The 20,479-nt window shown below is 44.2% G+C and overlaps 1 protein-coding gene across 1 annotated transcript; it reads right to left on the bottom strand.

Moving 5' to 3' along the window:
* Positions 1 to 9,752: 9,752 nt before the first annotated feature.
* Positions 9,753 to 20,324, bottom strand: Ndufb5 (NADH:ubiquinone oxidoreductase subunit B5). The gene is made up of 6 exons (XM_034500699.2): positions 20,151 to 20,324; positions 16,021 to 16,109; positions 14,687 to 14,753; positions 14,246 to 14,307; positions 13,372 to 13,478; positions 9,753 to 9,947 (listed from the first exon to the last, which is right to left on the bottom strand). Exons 1-6 carry the CDS (start codon positions 20,272 to 20,274, stop codon positions 9,827 to 9,829), a joined length of 570 nt encoding a protein of 189 aa, XP_034356590.1. The 5' UTR covers positions 20,275 to 20,324; the 3' UTR covers positions 9,753 to 9,826.
* Positions 20,325 to 20,479: the final 155 nt, after the last annotated feature.

The following is a 20,479-nucleotide window of genomic DNA, read 5'->3' as shown; positions in this document are numbered from 1 at the left end:
TCTTTGTCATCTTATTGGGGAATTGATGTCATTGAGTTATTAATGAGCAGTGTGTATTGATTTCTATTATTTGGTTGTGGTGGTGTGGAGTTTTCCCCCCTCTTTTGCTTAAATGTTCTGGGATTTTTATTGCATCCTCTTGGGTGTAGATAGCCTTTTTAGACTGAGGTTTCTAGTATCTTCTAAAGAGCTGTATTGGTGGATAGAAATTGCTTAAATATCCTGTGAAATGTGTTTCTTTTTCCATTCATTGTAATTGATAGTTTTGCTGGATATAGTAGTCTGGGTTGGCAACTGCAGTCTTTCAAAGCTTATAGAACATCACTCCTGGCCCTTTTGTATTGCAGAGTTGTTAGGATCTGTTCTATTGCTATGTATTGTAATGCTAAATTCTGTACTTAAGGCCTAGGAAATATGAGTGAATTCTCATGTTTATAAGCTTTTGTTGTGCAAACTTTGTTTCTTTCTTTTTTTTTTTTTTTTTTTTTTTTTTTTCAAGACAGGGTTTCTCTGTGTTGCCTTGGCTGTCCTGGAACTCACTCTGTAGACCAGGCTGGCCTCTGAACTCAGAAATCCTCCTGCCTCTGCCTCCCAAGTGCTGGGATTAAAGGCGTGCACCACCACCGCCCGGCTTGTTTCTTATTTTTAAAGTATTGATTAAATAAAATTGGCTACAGTCAATTACTGGAGGGATTAGAGGTAGGTGGGGTTTAAGTTACCTGGTTGGGAATGGAGGAGAGAGGGAGAGAGAGACCACAAGGAGAGGAGATGTACGTGAGAGGAGATAAGAACATAACCAGGAGAAACAGAAAGTATTTGGGAAATGCTGCTGGGAAGGTAGTCAGACCGGCAGTTAGAAAAGTAGATTAATAGTTACCCCTTCCCTCAGTAATTGTTAGAGCCAAATAAAATAACCATAGTCTGAGTCTTGGTTATCTGTAAGTTAGTCTGGGATAAGCTTAAATTTGTTGTACTACAACAGAGTTTCCCTTGAAAAGTCAGACATTGCTCAAATGGGCCCACTTTTTATATGTGACTAGTTCTATTTCCCTTGCAGTTTTAAATATTCTTTCTGTGTTCTGTACATTTAGTGTTTTGTTAATTATATGTTTGTCTTAGTTAGGGTTTTATTGCTTTGAAGAGATACCATGACCAAGGCAACTCTTATAAGGACAACATTTAATTGGGGCTTACATACAGGTTCAGAGGTTCAGTCTATTATCATCAAGGTAGCGTAAGGCCCGCCAGAAAGGGAGAAACTTCCTCCTTCTTCTCGGGAATTCACAGCCACCCCCAGAAATCACAAGACACCGAACTTGATGCAATAGCAAGAGGTATATTTGATTCAACGCATTGAGGTCGAACTTCTAGCCTGTCCTACACAGAGGCAAGCAATGAAGTATGACCCCCCACTCAGAGAAGAGGTAGAGCTTTTAAAGGGAAAAACCAAAACTCAGGGGAGATGAAGGGGGAATCATGATTAAGTATCTATAGAAAGCACCTGTCCTGTATCCAGCTTCTGTGACAGGTTCAAGAAACAGTCATGAGGAAATATCTCATACAAGCCTTTCTTCTTTTAAGAATCAAACCCTATCCAATTTGTCTTGTGGTCAGTTCTGTTCCTGGTATCCAGGGTGCACGGGCACGCTGACCTGAACTCCCAGCTCAAACACTATTCAATCTATCTTATGGTCAGTTTTTAGTTCCTGGTACCCATAGTGCACAGTCACGCTGACCTGAACTCCCAGCTCTGAACTCTTATCTTACCTGTTTTGTCTTGTGGATAGCTAATTCCCTGGAGCCCAGAGCACAGAACAAGCTGATCTGCACTTTTGACTCTATCTGTGGAAAGTTTAAAAATTTCTAACTCTTTCAGTAGGAGCATGGCAGTGTCCAGACAGGAGGAGCTGAGAGTTCCACATCTTCATCTAAAGGCCTCTACGAGAATGCTGACATCCAAGCAGCTAGGAGAAGGATTTTAAAGCCCAAGCCCACAGTGACACACCTACTCCAACAAGGCTACACCTCCAAATAGTGCCACTCCCTGGACTAGGCATACTCAAACCATCATACCCTCTGACTTTTTAAATGGCACATTTTTATCATTGAAAAGTGTATTGTTGCTAGGAATAGAGGATCACTGTTGCGCTAACTGGAGCCCGATGTTGGACGCCAAACTGTTGCAGCCCATACTGCCCGTTCCGGTCCGAGGGTCAGGGTCTAGCGAGAGAGAGAGTGGGGATAAAGGGAAAGAGACGCGAAGAATGGAGACAAGACAGAGATTCTGATCAAGTCTCGTTTATTGAAGGGAATTCTGAGCTATTTATAGGCTTTTGCCACGTGCCTTGTAGGCGCGTGGATACCACGTGCCTTGTAGGTGTTGATATGACGTAAGCCTTACAGGCGTCTATAGCGTGGACAGCACGTGCACCGCAATGCCTTGCAGGCGTGGATAGCACGTGTGCCTTACAGGCATGTATGGCGTAGATAGCACGTGGACAGCACGTGAACTGCAATACCTTGCAGGCGTGGCCACCACGTGCACCTTGCAGCTGGGGGCAGTAAACAGCAACACAAAATATGTGGGATATCAGAGTGTGCTTCAGCTGTTGTAGGCTATTGAAAACCAAATCTTTCGTCAGGGTATATGGTTCCAGATGGCTGCAAAGTTGATCTAGCCGCTTTCTGCTAAAGTCGGCTCCCAACAGATCACCACTCTTGGAAGGCAGAGGTGAGCAGATCTCTGTGAGTTCAAGGTCAGCCTGATTCACTGAGTGGGTTCTAGGAGAGACAGAGCTACATAGTGGGACTCTGTCTCAAAACAACAACAACAACAAGTATACTGTTCAATATCCACATTTCTAATTTATTTCATTATTACCTGATAAGATACAAGAAATTATTTCATTTTTTATTTAAGACTTTTATGTAAAATACAAGTTCTATAAGCTGTTGAGAAGTCTATGTATTTCCAAGTGTTTGATGGTGTCTTTTGATATATAATGTTTTTAACTATTTTCAAGAATTCTCTTGAAAAATATGAAATGTGTATATGCATATGTGTGCATGCACACACACTCACGCATGTGTGTGTTATGGCTCACATGTGAAGGTGAGAGGACCACTTGGAAAGCCAGTTCTCTCCAACCATGTCGGACATGGGGACTGAACTCAGACATTAGGCTTCTCAGTGCCTTCACACGCCAAGACTTCTTGGTAGCCCCTCTTTGTTAATGCTTTTGTACGTATAATCTATCTATGAAGAGAATAAAATGAAGTCACCCATTATTTTTATAACCTGTCCCCTCTTTTAAATTAAAGCTTTATTTTTAATTATATGTATAACATGGTGCCCAGGGTCCATACCTGGTGGTTCTTCCTTCTTGGTTCTCTCTTGAGGTAAGCTGAGAAGTAAGAGCATTGGTTGGGGCAAGATTTGGTCTTGTGAGATATTTAGGGTGGCCCGTGAACAAAGGTTACTTAGCCGGCTATAGAGTATATGAGCAATAGTCATTACCTTGATTAGCTTTTTCTCATAGATTTAACCCCATTATTAAATTTGCCAGTTCAAAATATGTTTATCACTTTTGACCAGCTCCCCTCAACCCCTTCCTTTTTTTTGTTTTGTTTGTTTTTTGTTTTTTGTTTTTTGAGACAGGGTATCTCTGTGTAGCCCTGGTTGTTCTGCAACTCACTCTGTAGAGCAGGCTAGCCTCAACAATCAGCCTATCTTGTTTCACTGCTTTTGTAGGATCTGAAAGTGTCTTGTACTGTAAAGTGAAAAATTATAAAGATCATTTTATAAAATATATACAGGCTTTTCTTTAGGCTTTTCTTTAAAGGGCATGAAAAATATAGAAAGATTTTATGACCCCTAGACCTGAGCAAAAAAAATGCACGTTCACTAGTTCCAAGAAAACAGAACTAAATGTAAGATTTTGGGCCTTCACTGCCCAGGGATACATTCCATTATGGTAACGAAGTACCTAAGATAATTAATTTTAAAAGACAAATTTATTTTCACTCATGATAAGAGATGTGGGTAGTCTCTGCAGCCTTCACAGCAGACTGATAAGCTGTAGTAGGCAAGAAGGCAGTTCAGCACAACATGGCTCAGCAGGCAGTGTTGCTTTAAACTTGAGAAGTCTGACCCAAAGTGGTTTACTGTAGGCTTCTTTAAGCTCAGCGTGATCTTAACTATTCTTGGGATGATTATCTCAATCCCGCATTCATAACAAAGCATACCTGTACTGGCTGGTTTTGTGTCAACTTGACACAAGCTGGAGTTATCACAAAGAAAGGAGCTTCAGTTGAGAAAATGCCTCCATGAGATCCAGCTGTAAGGCATTTTCTCAAGTAGTGATCAAGGGGGGAGAGCCCAGCCCCTTGTGGGTGGTGCCATCCCTGGGCTGATGGTAATGGGTTCTATAAGAAAGCAAGCTAAGCAAGCCAGGGGAAGTAAGCCAGTAAGTAACACCCCTCCATGGCCCCTGCATCAGCCCCTGCTTCCTGACCTGCTTGAGTTCCAGTCCTGACTTTTGGTGATCAACAGCAATATGGAAAGTGTAAGCTGAATAAACCCTTTCCTCCCCAACTTGCTTTTTGGTCATGATGTTTGTGCAGGAATAGAAACCCTGACTAGGACAATACTTAAACCGCTTTAAGGAGCAAATTAAACTAAATACAGATCAGATGTAACTAAATTGAAACTCTTTTTTAAAAGTATATATGACACCTTCCATAAAGATAGTTCCACACACTGGAGGAGGGTCCAGTACTGTAAAGTCTCTAGCCACACATATTGTGCAAAGGCTAGAAAGCATGTCCACTGCAGCCTCTTTTTGGAAAACAGGTTTTGCATTTCTTCCCTTGAAAGAAAAACTCTGTGTGCTTAACATTCTGGGTCCCCCTAGTGTATGTCTGTGAACACATAGACTCCCATGCCCCATGTCCTGTTGCTTTGGCCCCATCATAATCATGGGGTTGCCTGGTGGAAGCAGTTGCTCCCCTTACGGCAACAGTAAAGTAAAAGAGAGGAAGAGGAGTGTCCTGCTCAGTGAGGCAGGCAAGCATAGGGAATAGCAGAGCAACCCAAGACTCTCCTTGGTTTAGTATCTTATGGGCCCTCTTCTAACAATACACTTGGTAACCTAAGACCTTCACCCATGTTTTTTTTTGTTTGTTTGTTTTTTGGTTTTTTTGTTTTTTGTTTTTGTTTTTTCGAGACAGGGTTTCCCTGTGTAGCCCTGGCTGTCCTGGAACTCACTCTGTAGACCAGGCTGGCCTCGAACTCAGAAATCCACCTGCCTCTGCCTCCCAAGTGCTGGGATTAAAGGCGTGCACCACCAACACCCGGCCCAGACCTTCACCCATGTAAACACTCTTCTCTGAACAATGGACCTAGCTGTTAGCAATCCAGAACCCCCATCTGCATCAAGCTGCACATACCTACTTAAAATGACTAGGATAAACAATGAGTAAGTTTCACCTCCCCTTAGCAATCATCAAACGGTTTCTATTCAAGTGTATTCCCAATACATTCATCTAAAATGATACAAGGATTGATCTAGCTTCGACTGTTTTGGGTGTGTTTTACAATATGGCACATTGTCCTCTAAGTGAGTTTTTCAGAAGAATGTCCTATTTACATCTCACGCATCTTATGCATAATTTGATATGCATATGACTAAAATCAGATTTGTCATGGCAAGAAACATTGATTGTGTTAGTTATATGTACAGATCTGTCCATTAAGATAAAGAACTAACCAAACTATATCCCGAGTCATTGCAGTCCTTTGTCTCTGAACCCCATAAAAATTAACCACAATGAGTGCATCTAGCAAGCTGTCAGTCTCAACAGTGTATCTGACCTGAACTGTCTGTCACCTTGCTGCTTTTGAAACCCTGGGTGTACCCTTAAATCAAATAAGAGGCGCAGAACTTGGACACAGCCAGCCCAGACCTGGCCGTTGGTAATGTGTTTGGCAAGCCAGCCAGGAGGGGAGGAACATTATTCTACCATACAGATGAAATCTCACTGGAGTCAAGTCCTTCTCCATTCCAATGTCTGTGGCTGACAGTTGGCCCACCTAACCAGCTTGTCAGAGAGCTGTCAGTCCATTTAAGTGTGCCATGTCAGCTCATGGGAATTGTTTTTTGTATTGTTTTGTGTCCTGAGAAGGAACCTGCATGACAATCATTACTGCCCTAAAAATAGACTCTGTGCTGTTCTTGACATATGCCTGATTTTAAAGTCTCTCGCCCCTCTCTCTCTCCCTCTGTGTGTGTGTGCATGCATGTATATGTAAATATAAACATTTGGAGGAATTATTTTTCAAAATATATTATTATATGTGTCTGACACATAAAATGTGTCACACATGGCGCACACATAAAAGTCAGAAGACACTCTCAGGAGTCAGCTATCTCCTTCTGTAGTAAGATCCACAGATCAAACAGCTTGCTAGGATTGTACAGCAAGCACTTCTTACCCTCCGAAATGTTTTGCCAGCCCAGGGATGATTTTGTTTTTAAGGTTTGTTTGGTTTTTTTTTTTTTTTTTTTTTTTTTTTTTTTACATTTATATGTGTGTGTGTGTGTGTGTGTGTGTGTGTGTGTGTGTGTGTGTGCACGCGTGCACAAGTCACAGCATACATATGGAGGTCAGAAGACAATTTGCAATTTGTTTTCTTCTACCGCAAACCTGGGAATGCTCCTAAGTAAGGCTGAGTTTGATCTGTCTCTGTCTAATCTATCATCTTAACTTTGATCTTTACAGAGCTGAGAACTGGATGAAGGGGCTCACTATATCTTAGTTTTTCAAAGTCTATCACTGAACCTGGAGCTTGATCACTGGCTAGAAGCTAGACTGGCTGACCAGTGTGCCACCAGGATCCACCAGGATCCTCCATCAGTGCTGGGATTACAGACACTCCTCCAGCCCACTATGGATGCATGCCAGTGTTTAGATATGAAATAACAAGACCTACCTCACTGAACAATATTTGTACATCCAAAAGAGAGGCACTTACAAAACAGGCACGTCTCAGGTGCAGACAAGGTGTTTCCTTCCTAAGCCTGGCTGCTTTCTTACTGGTGCTGTGACTTAGTCAACCTTCCAAAGCCTATTGTCTTTAAGATTTATTTACTTTATGCATATGAGTACACTGTCGCTGTCTTCAGACACACCAGAAAAGGGCATCAGATCCCATTACAGATGGTTGTGAGCCACCATGTGGGTGCTGGGAATTGAACTCAGGACCTCTGGAAGAGCAGCCAGTGCTCTTAACTGCTGAGCCATCTCTCCAGCCCGCCTATTGTCTTAAGTTTAAGTAAGGACAATAGTGTGTGTGTGTGTGTGTGTGTGTGTGTGTGTGTAAGCATAGTTGTAAAGAGTTAAAATATTCTTAAGTTCCTGTTACACATTAGACTTAGCAATTATGAATAGGATTGTGTTCTTTCTGCGCCAAGCTTTCTTCATATTAGTAGAACATGATAGTAGGAATGATATATTCCATGTATTAGTAGAATGGCAAAGGGAAATCTACAACTAAGCTGGAAGGTGGTGGTGAGCTGAGGGGACTAGAGGGAGGGGAAACTATGCTCAGGATGAGAGGAAAAAACAGAAACCACAGTCCACAAAAGAGAACGATATCTACAGAGTCAACATGTTCATGGTCTGCTCCTTCTTTCCTATTCCTCCTACAGAATGGTTTGCATAAGCAGGGCCCAGGGACCTTATATCCTTCTCTCAATCTGTAGGCAGAAGTGTGAGACTGCATAGGGAAACCTCAGGACAAAACTTTGGAGTAGTGGGGTGTGGACGGCCCCTTCTGAGAAAAAACGAAGCTACAAGCACTCTAGAACCTTGGCAGAGGTCAGGTGCAGGCAGCCTGACAAGTGGACCTGTGTGGCCTTTCATTTCATCTGTTCCTTTAGGTAGCAACAGACACCTTCCTATTGGGCCAAGGACAATACCTGAAAAACTGGTTCCAGGTTCTGCCTCTCTCATGGTGTCTGGATGCTGCTGGCACACCTGATTAGAAAGGTGAAGTCTGGAATTCGTGGGGTCTGCAGTCAACCTCTTCTTTCCAGGGTGTCAGTCACCAAGTCAAGAGGGGATGAAGCGTAAACAGGGATAAATAGGGTCCACAGTACTCCAGACTGGTCAGGAACGCCAGAAGTATTACAGCTCTTAGAAAAGGAGTGAAGGAGTAAAGGGGTTGCGGCAACCCGTGCGGAGGGTACCCAGGGTCCTGGGCCCTGCAGCTGCTGCGGCAGAGATGTCAGGGCAGCGCTCTGCTGGGATGGGAGCCCCTGACAGGCAGATAGACCCAAAAGTCCAATGAGTGCTTCAGGGTGAGAGAGCCCTCCCCCAAATGTTACAACACAGTAAAAATAGGCAGTCTCAAAAGATCCTTGGTGAAGTAACTTGTGTGCTTTATTCCATGTGGACAGGACTATAGGAACCGTGGGATTTGGGGTATTCTATTGGCTGATGCTAAGATGCTGATGGTGCCGTTTGACAGAGGAAGAATTCCAGCTGCTATGCTATGTGACTGACTACTTGTGACAGTAGTCAGTCACAACTGACTACTGATTAGGGGTCTCTGGTTGGGGGTCTCTGGGTTACAGGCTCCAAGGCAGGTACGGAAACAGGGAAGGAGCTAATTCTATTCCTGCCAGTCTCAAGTTTTGAGATTTCCAGGGGTTTGAACTTGCTGCACCTTGGCAGTCTCCTGCCTATTCCTCTTGCAGCATGATCCACGTGCCCAACAGAAAACCACAAGCTTGAATCTACACAATCTGAGTTCACTTCACTGTCATGAAGAATGAAGGGCAGGTGTAAAGAAAGGCTGTACTGAGTTGAAAGATAACAAACACTGGAAATGGAAACTATTTCTGTAAACACTGAACACATCTGAAGTCCCTAATCCTTACCTAAAAAGAGAGTAAGAGGACTTGATAGGAAACCACAGCCATGTTGGAAAGGATGTGAAAGAGCCAATGTTTTGGAGCCATGTTAGCAGACTGTACGGGCTGGACAAATGACAGGCATGAGTTAGCTTTGACTCAACCTCATGCAGTACTGGAGACCAAACCCAGGGTTTCATGTGTGCCAAGTCCTCAGCCCCACATCAGCATTCTAAAAGGACCTAAAAGTAAAAGCACAGCTGGAGAGTGTAGATGTGGCTCTGAGGTGACCGTGTATTTAGCCAACTGAAGGTCCTAGGTTCAAACACTAGCTCCAGTAAGAAAGCAGTCAGTCTTAGGAAGGAAGCGCCTTTGGTGTTTACCAAACAGTACTGTAAGGAAGTTCAGTTACTGTGTCTCAAGTGTTTGTGTCCGTGTTTGTGGTTTTAAAAAAGAATGACATGCAGCCCAAAAGTAAAACAAGACACTACAGTATAAACTCTAAGACTAGTTTACTATTCATTTTTCAGATTTATTCATTCTGGTGCTGATAATTTTATATGGTTGGTTCAGTATTTCTTGTGAACGTAAAATTCCATGTAGTCCCAAATAACCCCCATCTGTAATGACAGACAACTGCAGTTCCTCAATATTCACAGGACCTCCACACCTTCTACCTACCAAATAAAGGCACCAACAGCTTATCAACAGTGTCACTTTAGGAACTCACAAATTCTCAGACCTCCAGCTTTTATTACTACCCTGTAAATCTCAAAGGCCCACATAAAACACATCACCTGAACCACATGAAGAAACAGCCACAGAAGCTTGTGTGCATCAGAGTAAAAATACAGAGTATTTATTCATTTCTTCCCACCAGAGGAACACACTGTTCTTAGACAGAAGAATCATCAGTTGTCAGGAGTTGCTTTTGGAGAATGATCAATAAACTCCTTTTCAAGGGTTGGAAATTGATACCAGGGTCCATCACCCCGGGCACGCATCAGTCTTCGAACTTCCTGCTCCTTTAACCTGTAACAAAGGGAATAATAACAATGCAAATACGGACATATAAGCAGGTGCAGCCACTATAGCAGTCAGCAGAGGCTCTTCAAATAACAAAACAGAACCACCATAGGACAAAGATGCCTTCACAACCCCACAGCTGCACAGCTCTTGGGTCTAAGTTGGCACACTAGACATCTAGCTAACTACCCACGTTCCTGGGCATAATAGCCAAGATATAGAAGCAGCCTAGCTGTCCATCAACAGATGAATGAATAAAGAAAATGTGGTACATGTACACAATGGAATGCCATTCAGTCACACAAAAAAATGAAATCATGCCATATGCAGAAAAATGCAAGAATCTGGAGGGCACCGTGTCCTCTCCTATGTGGAATCCAGATCTCACTCATACTGATGTATATAGATGTACACAGGACACAGAGACAGATGGAGAACTACTGGGGGCAGAAAGGGACCAGTAGGAGGAAGGAGGATAGGAAGAGATCAGAAGAAGAGGAAAGGGTAAGAGAAGGTAAAGGCAAATAAAGATGAGTCACGTACACCTTTATGAAGATGCCACCAGGAAAGCCACTATTTCATACACTAAAAAAATTAATAAAAGAGAAAACAGTCACACAATCCCAACAACAGAGTTAATCACTGTACACATGATAGTCTGGCACAGCCAGACACATGGAAGGATACATCTGCTATACATAAGACTTGGGACTGGCTGTTAGGAGCCGCGTGAGCATGATAGCATTCGCCATTACAAGACGGTGCGGGCATCCTGTGCTCCCACTAGTAAACAACTGACTGCGCAGGTGCAAAAGGCAAAAAGCGCGCCAAAGTCACTGCCCATCCCGGGGCGTATTATGGGTAATAAGTGAACAGCCAATCAGAAGTGAACACGCCACTCTAGGGTGTATATAAACAGTGCCTTTCCCGGGCTCTGGGTCTTTCCGTTTCTGCTTATACAAGAATAAAGCCTCGCTGTGGTAACCACCCGAACACTGCCTCACGTGTCTCTTTCGCAGGCGAAGGGGACACGGAGGGACTCGGAACAACTGGCGACTTTTACCGTCTTGCTTATGTACTCAAAGCATCACTTACATTGAGCAATTGTCTTCACAGGACCTGCTCTGTGGCTTAGTGACAAGTGTGCTCTGTCATCCTACCTTTTCAGTGACAATACAGGTGGCTACAGAATGCCTACTAATGTGCCCACGGAACTAAGGGTCCCGTGCTGTGAGGTGACATGCTGCCGTCTGCTTGGACTGCTGCTATCTTATTAGAAAAGGGAATTTGTCTACAGGAAGTGGAGTCCCCCTCACCAGCATCACCCTGAGTGGCCTACATTAGGTATTCAGTTGTTAAAAACTGAAGAGGAAAATCAGAGCCAAAAGTACAATCAACCCAGAGCCCCGGGCAGCTGACTCTGGATGATCTGTACAGCACAAAGATGCCTTCACAACTCCGCAGCCAAGGCTAGCCCTTCTCCATGGAACCCCTGATCTTGCAAAGTACATGTATTAATCTTTTTATGACCAGAAATGTACAACTACATAATTCACTTCCTAAACATTAGCCAGCGTTCTAACCTTGCTTATGAGATTAAATACCTTTGCAACTGTGACTTAAAGAGTTTATTTATTCAACTTTTCAGAAAGAACTAAACACTTCTTTTTCCTACTCTTTTAAATAGAACCACACAAAATGTATAACTATCATAATTATGATAGAGAAATCATCAATCTGAGAGAGTAGGAGGACAGGGAGGAACTGGAGTGGGGAAAGGAAAGGAGGTAGAAACAATGTAAGTAATAGTATTCGTGTAGAAAGATCTTATAGAAATGAAAAATTAAATACAAAAACAAATAACAACAACAAACAAGACACAGCCTGTAGGAAGAGCTAAGGTGGGAGGAGTAAGGAGAGGAAGAGGAAAAGGAAGAGGAGGAGCTAGAGAGCAGAGATGTAGGAGGATTAAGAGCCACACAGGTATGGAGAACAGTCCTGGGTAACACCTTATATTTAGGTTAGCTAATTGGAAAACACCTTTAATTGTATGGGCATATTGTTATTGAGCATTACCAAACATATAAAGCCTTTGATTAATATTTAAACATTAGAGTTTCATTTTCTTACTGGGCCTGTGTGGATGGCGGAATGGTCTGGGCAATGCCCAGCCTTTTAGAGACAGCGTGGAACATTGGCAGAGCCATCTCCCACGCTGGTGTCTCATGGGTGATAGGGCTGGTGTTTCTAGCTGGCCATTTCTAGCTGCAGCGCACATGTGGCCTCCGGCAGGGGAATATGCTGGCTGAGCTAGACAGAACTTCCGCAGCTTAGACAGTCGGCTTGACCAGCAGCCATTTTAAATAATTACCTCAACACAGCCAGAAAACCCCAAAACCAAGGCTGAGGAAATGGCACAGTGAGTTAAGTGCTGGCCTTGACAGATATGAGTTCCATCCCCAAACCCATGTGAAACCATCACAGTCCAATGCTGAGAAGGTGGAAATGGATCCTGGAGCTTGCTGGCCAGAGGCAAGCCTAGTTACTTGACAAGCTCTGGGTCAGTGAGAGACCCTGTCTCAAAATTTAAAAAACAAAATAGGTGAATAGAGAGAGACTGAGAAACAATACCTGAGATTATTCTCTGGCTTCCACAGGCAGGCACACACACATCTGTATGTACACACACACACACACACACACACACACACACACACACAGACACACCCCAAACAAACAAACGAAAACTAATAAGCACACTGTGGACCAAGAGAAACACAGTAGTCAAGACATGCTCTCCTCAGGAAGGCCTTTACCTGAAGGCACAGGGCTACACAAGGTCCCTAAGAGGGCTGCGCCTGCACTCACTAACTTACTGCTGATGACATTTTCTCTAGAAACAGGTACACAGATTACATATGGTTTCTAGCAGTTATAAGGGTAGTCTCTAATAATGTGGAACGGAAGGAAGAAAATCAGGTAGGCTGTGGAGTGGGCTGTCCTGTGCACAGAGTAGTTTATTTAAGAATTTCTTTCCAGGTCGGGAGAGGTGGTTCAGCAGTTAAGTGTACTTGCTGTATTCATGTCTGGTGGCTAACAGGCCTGTAACTCTAGCTTCAGGAGATCTGATGCCCTTTTGGCCTCCATGGGCCTACACCCACAAGGCAGACACACACATAGAGACATACACCCATGAGAGAGAGAGAGAGAGAGAGAGAGAGAGAGAGAGAGAGAGAGAGAGAGAGAGAGAGAGAGAGAGAGAGAGAGAGAGAGAGAGAGAAAGAGAGAGAGAGAAAACACAGGCACATTTTTTTCAGTATGAGCTATCACCTCCCCAGTCAGCAACAAAGTCCCCCCTTCTCCCAGGGGAGCCCCCCAATGCTTCACAGACATCCAAGTTCTGAACCTTCTTCCCACCCCATCCTCCTACCGTAAGTCAGCCTTTTCAGATTCGATCTGGAGGATAGCCAGGGCTTTTTCATAGTTCTTTTCAGGTCCATCAAAGAAATTCCGGGCAATCCATCTTGATATTGGATGCTGAGAGAAAAGTTGTTTCAAATCAGTTACCTTCTGAAGGATTCTTCACGTTTCTGGTTGACTACTGTTTCAGATAACTAAAGCACTTACATGCCAACAACTCTGATGTGTTTTAAGTCACTGACCACTGGGCTCACGATACTGCTGCCCACTGTTGAGATAAGCACCTAGATGGCAGCGTCTGAGCAGTGCACCTTGGTTCCGAGCCTGTGCATGCCCTTCACACTGCACTGAGGGACCACAGGTCATGAGTGAGGTAGGAGACAAACCAAATTCTACTGATCCAAATCCAAAGATTTTTCTACTAGGTGTAGAGATCATATTTTATGATTACTTAATTTAACCTATAAAGCTTAACGTTTTTTAATGAAAAAAGTACCCTGAATTGTTACTTATTAGAAAATACCGTGGGCTGTAAAGATGGCTCAACAGTTTAGATCACTCGTTGCTCTTGCAGAATATCTTCAATTCTCAGCACCCACACAGTGGCTCATTATCATTGGTAATTCCCCTCTTCTGGTCTCCAGACATGTGGAACACCAAGCCCATATATGGAGTACCAAGCACACGTGGAGCACAGTCATACATTTAGGCAAAACACCCAATCATATAAATAAATAAATCTAAAAGGGAATTAAGTTTTTAAAATGTATTATCTACTTGATGTGAAAAACTGAATATAAAAAGTATATCATAATTGTCTAATTAAGACATTTACCACAACATTAACAAGATACCCAATAAAAGTTTCAATGAGTTGTGCGAACCTTGTAATACTCCCAGTGTTCTGGGATATAGCCTTCTGGGATTTCTGCAAGTTCGGCTTCACCTAAAAGAGAAAATGTTCACAATGCTGGGTTAGCATTCACAGCCAGTGTTCCCAGCTCCACACCAGGTCTTCCAGCCACATTCAGAAGCCAGCTTCTCCACGATCCCTCTAGTGCTAAACTCGCTGGGGGGAAGAGCAGTCCCTCATGAGGGACTAGCCATCTTCAAGGTGTAAGACGGGACCTCCGGCATCTCAGCAGTTACCCATTTTGCTCTTAGGTAAGGAGACATAACGAAGGGCACACTGTTTTCTATTTTATTTTCTGTTCCCCTATAAATCTACCAGGCAAAATATTCTAAGATTCCAAAAAGTTCAGCACTTTAGAATCCTGTTCAGAAGAACATCATTTCATGGAGTAAGGGCTGGATGAGGGACTTACCAATAAATATGTTCACCAGTGTTATGCCAATTGCAACTGGAATCCCAGTCAACAAAAGGTAGAATTTCTGTGAGGAAAAACATAAAGGTTTCTCTCATAGTCTTTCCCTCTTCTCCCCCCAAAATTATCCTCATTTGATTTCCTTCTATCCTTACTGAGCAAACATAACAATTTTGGAATCAGAATCAAATCACTGATTTCTGTCATATTCCTCTGATTTAGGTTTTAGACACAACTATTTAGTAGAGTACAATATGTGTACAATGACTTTTGACTTCTGCTTAAAGCAATGCGATAAAGAGAATTCTGAATTAAGAACAAACGTGAAAACAATAGCATTTCAGCCACTGAATGTCACTGGAGTTGGTCCTGGTATAAAAAGAGGACACTCACTATGTGTGATAGCACACACCCGGAATCCAACATTCCATAGGTAGAGGCAGAAGGATCAGGAGTTTGAAGTCAGCCTTGGCCACATACCAAGTTTGAGACCAGGCTGGGATAACAGGAAATCCTCTGTCAAATTAAAAAAAAAAAAAAAAAAAAAAAAAAGGAGAGGCAGTGGGCACAGCGGGGAGGAGGAGGAGGGCTAAGGAGAGGCAGTGGGCACAATGGGGAGGAGAAGGAGGGATGAGAGACAGTGCACACAGTGGGGAGGAGGGGGAGCATCTCAGAGGAAATGTGCAAACAAGCGTCCATTTCTAACCCCCTGTTCGGTATTTTTGATCATGAGATACAGATAAGCAACACTCTAAACAAGTAGTATTAGTTACATTCCTGCTGAATTAAGAACATTGCCCTAAAATCAACTTCCCAGATAGCATTTAAAAAATCCCATCCCAAAACAGAGCTGCTGCAGTAGAAGTCTTTCAGTGAGTCTTGCTAAAACTATCTTAGTTTTTTTTTTCAAAACCTATCTTAGTGATACAAATGACCAGCTCAGTGGCTCAGTTTTTAAAGTCTGTAAATCTGCTGTTTTTTCATGGTGCTGGGAGAGGACCAGAGGGCCTGACCTAGACACACACTGATCACACACTGCCCACCGAATCCCGCAGAGTTATTTTTACATTTGAAGGGAAAACACACACTGGACTTCAAACTGCATGAGCCTGAGCAGAAGAAATGGCTGGCGCTTGACCTGCAGGCCTGGTGAATCCATGCTTTGAAAGAACAGTTCCAGCTAAAACTTACAAAGGCCGGTAGCAAATCAAACCTTCCTACCCAATCTCAGTATCCTCTGGGGGAAAACAAACAGTAATTGTAAAATGAAAGACACCTCCTAACTGGGAACTTGTCCTCCTAGACATGCTATAGTTAAGAGCATTTCAACTCACCATCAGTCTCAAGAAGCGAGAATCATAGTATGAAGAAGGCTTGATGACAAACAGTCTCTTGCCATGGTCCCCACTGTGCCGAACAGGAGCTGAAAACGTGAAGCTGTTTAACAAGGTTCATGCGGAGGGTGGGCAGAGAAGCCCACCAGATACACATGAGTGAATGTGCATCAGAGTGGGTAGGATGCGTTTCAGACACTGACAGGCTGTGCTCAAGTGTAGCTGCTGCTGCTTTTCCCTTACGTTCTGACAGTGTGCGTACTGAAGCCCAGTCCTTACACATGCTGGGAAGTGTGCGGCTGCTGTGCACTTTAATCCACTGTAAGAACACCGAGCAATCAGTTCAGCGCACCTTAGAGGCAGGCGGGGAGGGCAGATGCTCCTGATAAGCTGCTCACCCCTGCTTCCTCTACAGAAAACAAGCATGCTACAGCTCCCTAAAAACAAAGGTCAACACAGCCTGCCAACACAGAAGGTGAAGGCAGAAAGCTGCTGAAACACAGATGGACTGAAACACAGCCGGACAGGACGAGCAGTATCTATGCCAGTCTCTAGCAGGAATCTGACCATTACAGACTACACTGAGTAAAAGTCAGTGCCTTGAGTGTGCCAGCCAGGCATTCCACCACCAGGCTATCCCCCATCCCTCACATCCAGCAATCAAGAGGCAGAGGCAGGTTGAATCTAGCCTGATCTACATAGGAACAAGCTCCAAGCCAGCCAGGGCTACATAACGAGAGGATAGCTAATAGAACAAGGCAAAGATCCCCAAGAAATGCCTCCTATCTCCTGGTTTCTTTCTCCTGAATCCAGCCCTACGCCATGGGCTCTCAGCCTGTGTCTCCCATCTCACCCTCCGGAGCTATGTAGCCTCTCCTTACATAGCTCTTTCCTGATTTCCCCAAACAGTGTTGGTCTCCTGCTTTTCCCTTGAGCAACACTTGCTAATTTCCTTTAGCTCGAAGAACATTAACCTTAATCATTTGTTACCGCTCATGAGGTCAGGGGACAATATATGCAGCTGTCAGTCTCTCCAGTAAGCTTCAGTGTCTGACATGTGGCAGGTGTTGTGGGAACATTGGTGTTGGTGTTTCAGACAATCCAAAACTGGTCATTCATTGTCTTTCTCTACATTTTCAGTTAAAAGTGCCATTTTAATTAACTGGGCCAAAAAGCTAAGTCCACTTCCTTGCATCTGCCAATCTTTTACCACTTATCAATGACAAACTGATAATGACTCTAAGAAGGGCTAGTGAGGTGAGCCAGAAAGGAAGAGTGTTGCCAGGTTTGATAACCTGAGTTTGACCCCAGACCCTACAGTGGAAGGTTGAGAGCTGATTCCCAAAAGCTGTCTTCTGGCCTCTATATGCATAGGCACTTTAGCTGGGTCCAGGCCCCTTCTCCACCCCAGCTGGGTCCTGATCACCTTCTTCCCCCTTCTCTGAACACCAGGATTACCAGAAAGCCCACACACTACTCCTGCCAGTTTTCCATGTTAAGGTGATTCTCATATTCATTTTACATTGTATCCTTCTCGTCTGAGTCCCACAGCACTGTGTTCACTGTTGTTCCAGTCTCCTCCAGCCTGAGAAACAGCTGTGTATATTAGCTTTACAATGGAAAAGGAGTCAGTGTTTTCTGTTCAAGCTGGAGGTTTGCTGCTTTGGACCTGTGGCAAAGCATGATGGAAGTATGTGTTAGAACAAACTGCACACCTTCTAGTGGCTGGGAAGCAGAGAAAGAAAGAAGAGGGGCTGGTGCCCTTTAAGGGCCCTCCTTCAATGACAGGAAGATCTTGAATCAGAATTCCACCTCTCAGATACTCAATCACAATGGACCAGCATCTTGGAAGACAGTGGCAGCAGCACTGAAGGCGCAAAGCCAGCCTGCAATACAGAGTCTACTCAAGGTCAGTTTAGGCAACTCAGTGACACTCTGTCTCAAAATTTGAAAGAGTAAAGAAAAAAAGGAGGGCTAAGGATGCAGCCCAGAGGAAAGAACTCACCCGGCTACAACATGCAAGCACTTGTATTTCATCAGCAGTACCAAAGAAATAAGCAAATAAAATAAAAGGGTAAATTTAATGCTGTGTGTATTTCCTAATTCAGGTGCATGGTGCTAAAACTGTTTCCTACTCAAAACGCTTCACAACTACTCTATAAGATATCTCCGACGATCAGATGGTCATCTTCTAGAAAAGGAAAGAAGATCATGACCAAGTGCCTTCCACCTCAGCTTCCAGTAGGTGTTGACTCAAGGTCATAGAGCTTTTAAACTCTGCAGCCAAGATTTGAATCTCGGCAGCCTAGCTCTAGAAAAAAGATGGGAGGAGGGCCCAGCCATCTTGCCGGGACACCCAAGGATCTGGTGGAAGAGAGGAAAACCTCCAGGGAGCAATGGCAGATGCAGTATACCTGTGAAAGCGTGACACAGGGAAACAGTCACTCCTGGAACAAGCAGCTAGCAGGCCTTCCCTGTTCTCTCTGGAAAGGACATGGGCTCCCTGTGGTTCTCTCATTGCAAGAATGAGAAATAGTACAGGAAGAAGAACCACGGAGTCTTATCTCAGTTTAGCTAGACTACATTCAGCCCCTCTCAGGAAGATTTAAGGGATCTCTACTTGTGTAGAGAGGATATTTATAATAAAAAATGATGTGCAAAGGATTTGACTAAGAAGTGTCAGCACATGGAGTTTGCATGCAGCTTAAATTCCTGCTGGGTATTTTAAAAGCACTGATCCTGTCCAGCATGTTCCAAAAGATCCCTATGCATACATACTGCCTCAATATAGAATGTGGCATAATCAAAATTAAGTTGGGAAAATAGGACAAGATGTTTGGAGATTGCAGAGAATGTTTTTGGCTTTAGGGTAAATTATTTTTTCGTTTCTCTGTATTGGACAAGGCAAATTGTGTATCTCTAACCAAGAGGATTAAATGGACTGACTACTTAAAATGGTACCTGGCACTTAGCAGATGCTCAATAAGCACTGCCACCATTATTGCTAACTTAGTAGAGTGGCACATTATTTTTAATATTAAAATGTATTCAATAAAATGTATTAAATATTAAACTGTAAAATGATGAAATAACATTGAATTTTCTCTCCTAGTCTCTTAAGAGAAAAAAATAGATCGAATACTAAGCAGGTAGTATTTTGCTATGTTTACTCTTCTGGAAAGCAGAGGGATACGGGGTCAGGATCCTAGGCCCTCACTCCATCCTGAGGCCTGAGCTCTTTACCCCAATTGGGCTCCTTTCTAAGAGAGCAGTGGTTCTCAACCTTCCTAATGCTGCAACCCTTTAACGCAGTTCTTCATGTTGTGACCCCCCCCCCCCAACCATAAAATTATTTTTGTTGCTACTCCACAACTGTTATTTTGCTACTGTTATGAATCATAAGGCAAACATCTGTGTTTTCCTATGGTCCTGGGGGGGGTCGCGATCCACCGGTTGAGAACCACTGCAATATGTTAAAGGCTGGACTTCATTAACATACAGCAGATAGATACAATCTGAGCTGAACTTAACATTACACATTCACTCACACTACAGTCTTTTAAAAAAAAACAAACATAAAATATTTTCGTGGGCTTGTAAGACGTCGTGAGGTCCACGGACACAGTTACGACCGTCTCCTGGAGCCTTTTCACATTCGTGCCTAGGAACATCATTACAGCCTTCGCTTCAGTGCGCTTCTCAGCAACTTCCTATCTGCGGGTTAGAACCGAGCTACGGGTGTCACCCATCCTGATTCTGCCCTGAGTCCAGCGACGTAGCAAGCCTGCAACCCCAGCCCTGGGAACCGGGGCAGGAGGAGGCTCGGACCTCCGAGACCCAGTCTCAATAAACCAGAGTGTGGAGTTGCCCTTGGAGACGCGGGCTGCAGCTCCATGCCTGCCTACCCTGGCTGCGAGTGAGCAGCGCCCGGCATGGCGTGGTAACGCTCTTCGCAAACGCCGAGCTTAAACAAGGCCATCCGATTTCTGCAGCAGCTCTTCCACAGCAGCGCGGCGTCTCCTCTGGAGCCCCAGGCCGACCGTGTCCCCGCTCTCTCCCTCCGAGGTCCCCAAGGTCACCTGGAAACAGCCCTCCCACCTCTCACCCGCGTCTCCAAGGCCGGCACCCACCGACAGTCTTCGGAAAGCTCCGTGTGAGAAAACTTCCGACTCCGAGTCTAGTGCCAGCGCGGCGGCAAGACAGCGCTGTCAGCGCGGCGACCGAAGCCCGCTGCAGCAGGCTCATGACCGCCATGGCTGCACAGGCCACGGAAGGAAGTGGGGTGGGCAACGGGAGCCGGGAGGGCCAATCCACCAGTGAGGGCGAACGCTAGAGGAAGCCATGTTGAGTGAGGGCAGCGACTAGTTCCTGATAGCTTCCTAGACACGCGCTGGCGGACAAAAGTGACGACGTTGTAGGCGGGGCGTGCGAAGAGAGCCGCGTAAACTCTATGGCATAC

Source organism: Arvicanthis niloticus, chromosome 4, assembly GCF_011762505.2.
Source record: "Arvicanthis niloticus isolate mArvNil1 chromosome 4, mArvNil1.pat.X, whole genome shotgun sequence".
NCBI classification, from domain to species: Eukaryota; Metazoa; Chordata; class Mammalia; order Rodentia; family Muridae; genus Arvicanthis; species Arvicanthis niloticus.
The sequence above is the reverse complement of the archived record's forward strand: the minus strand, read 5'-3'. Positions and strand labels throughout refer to the sequence as shown.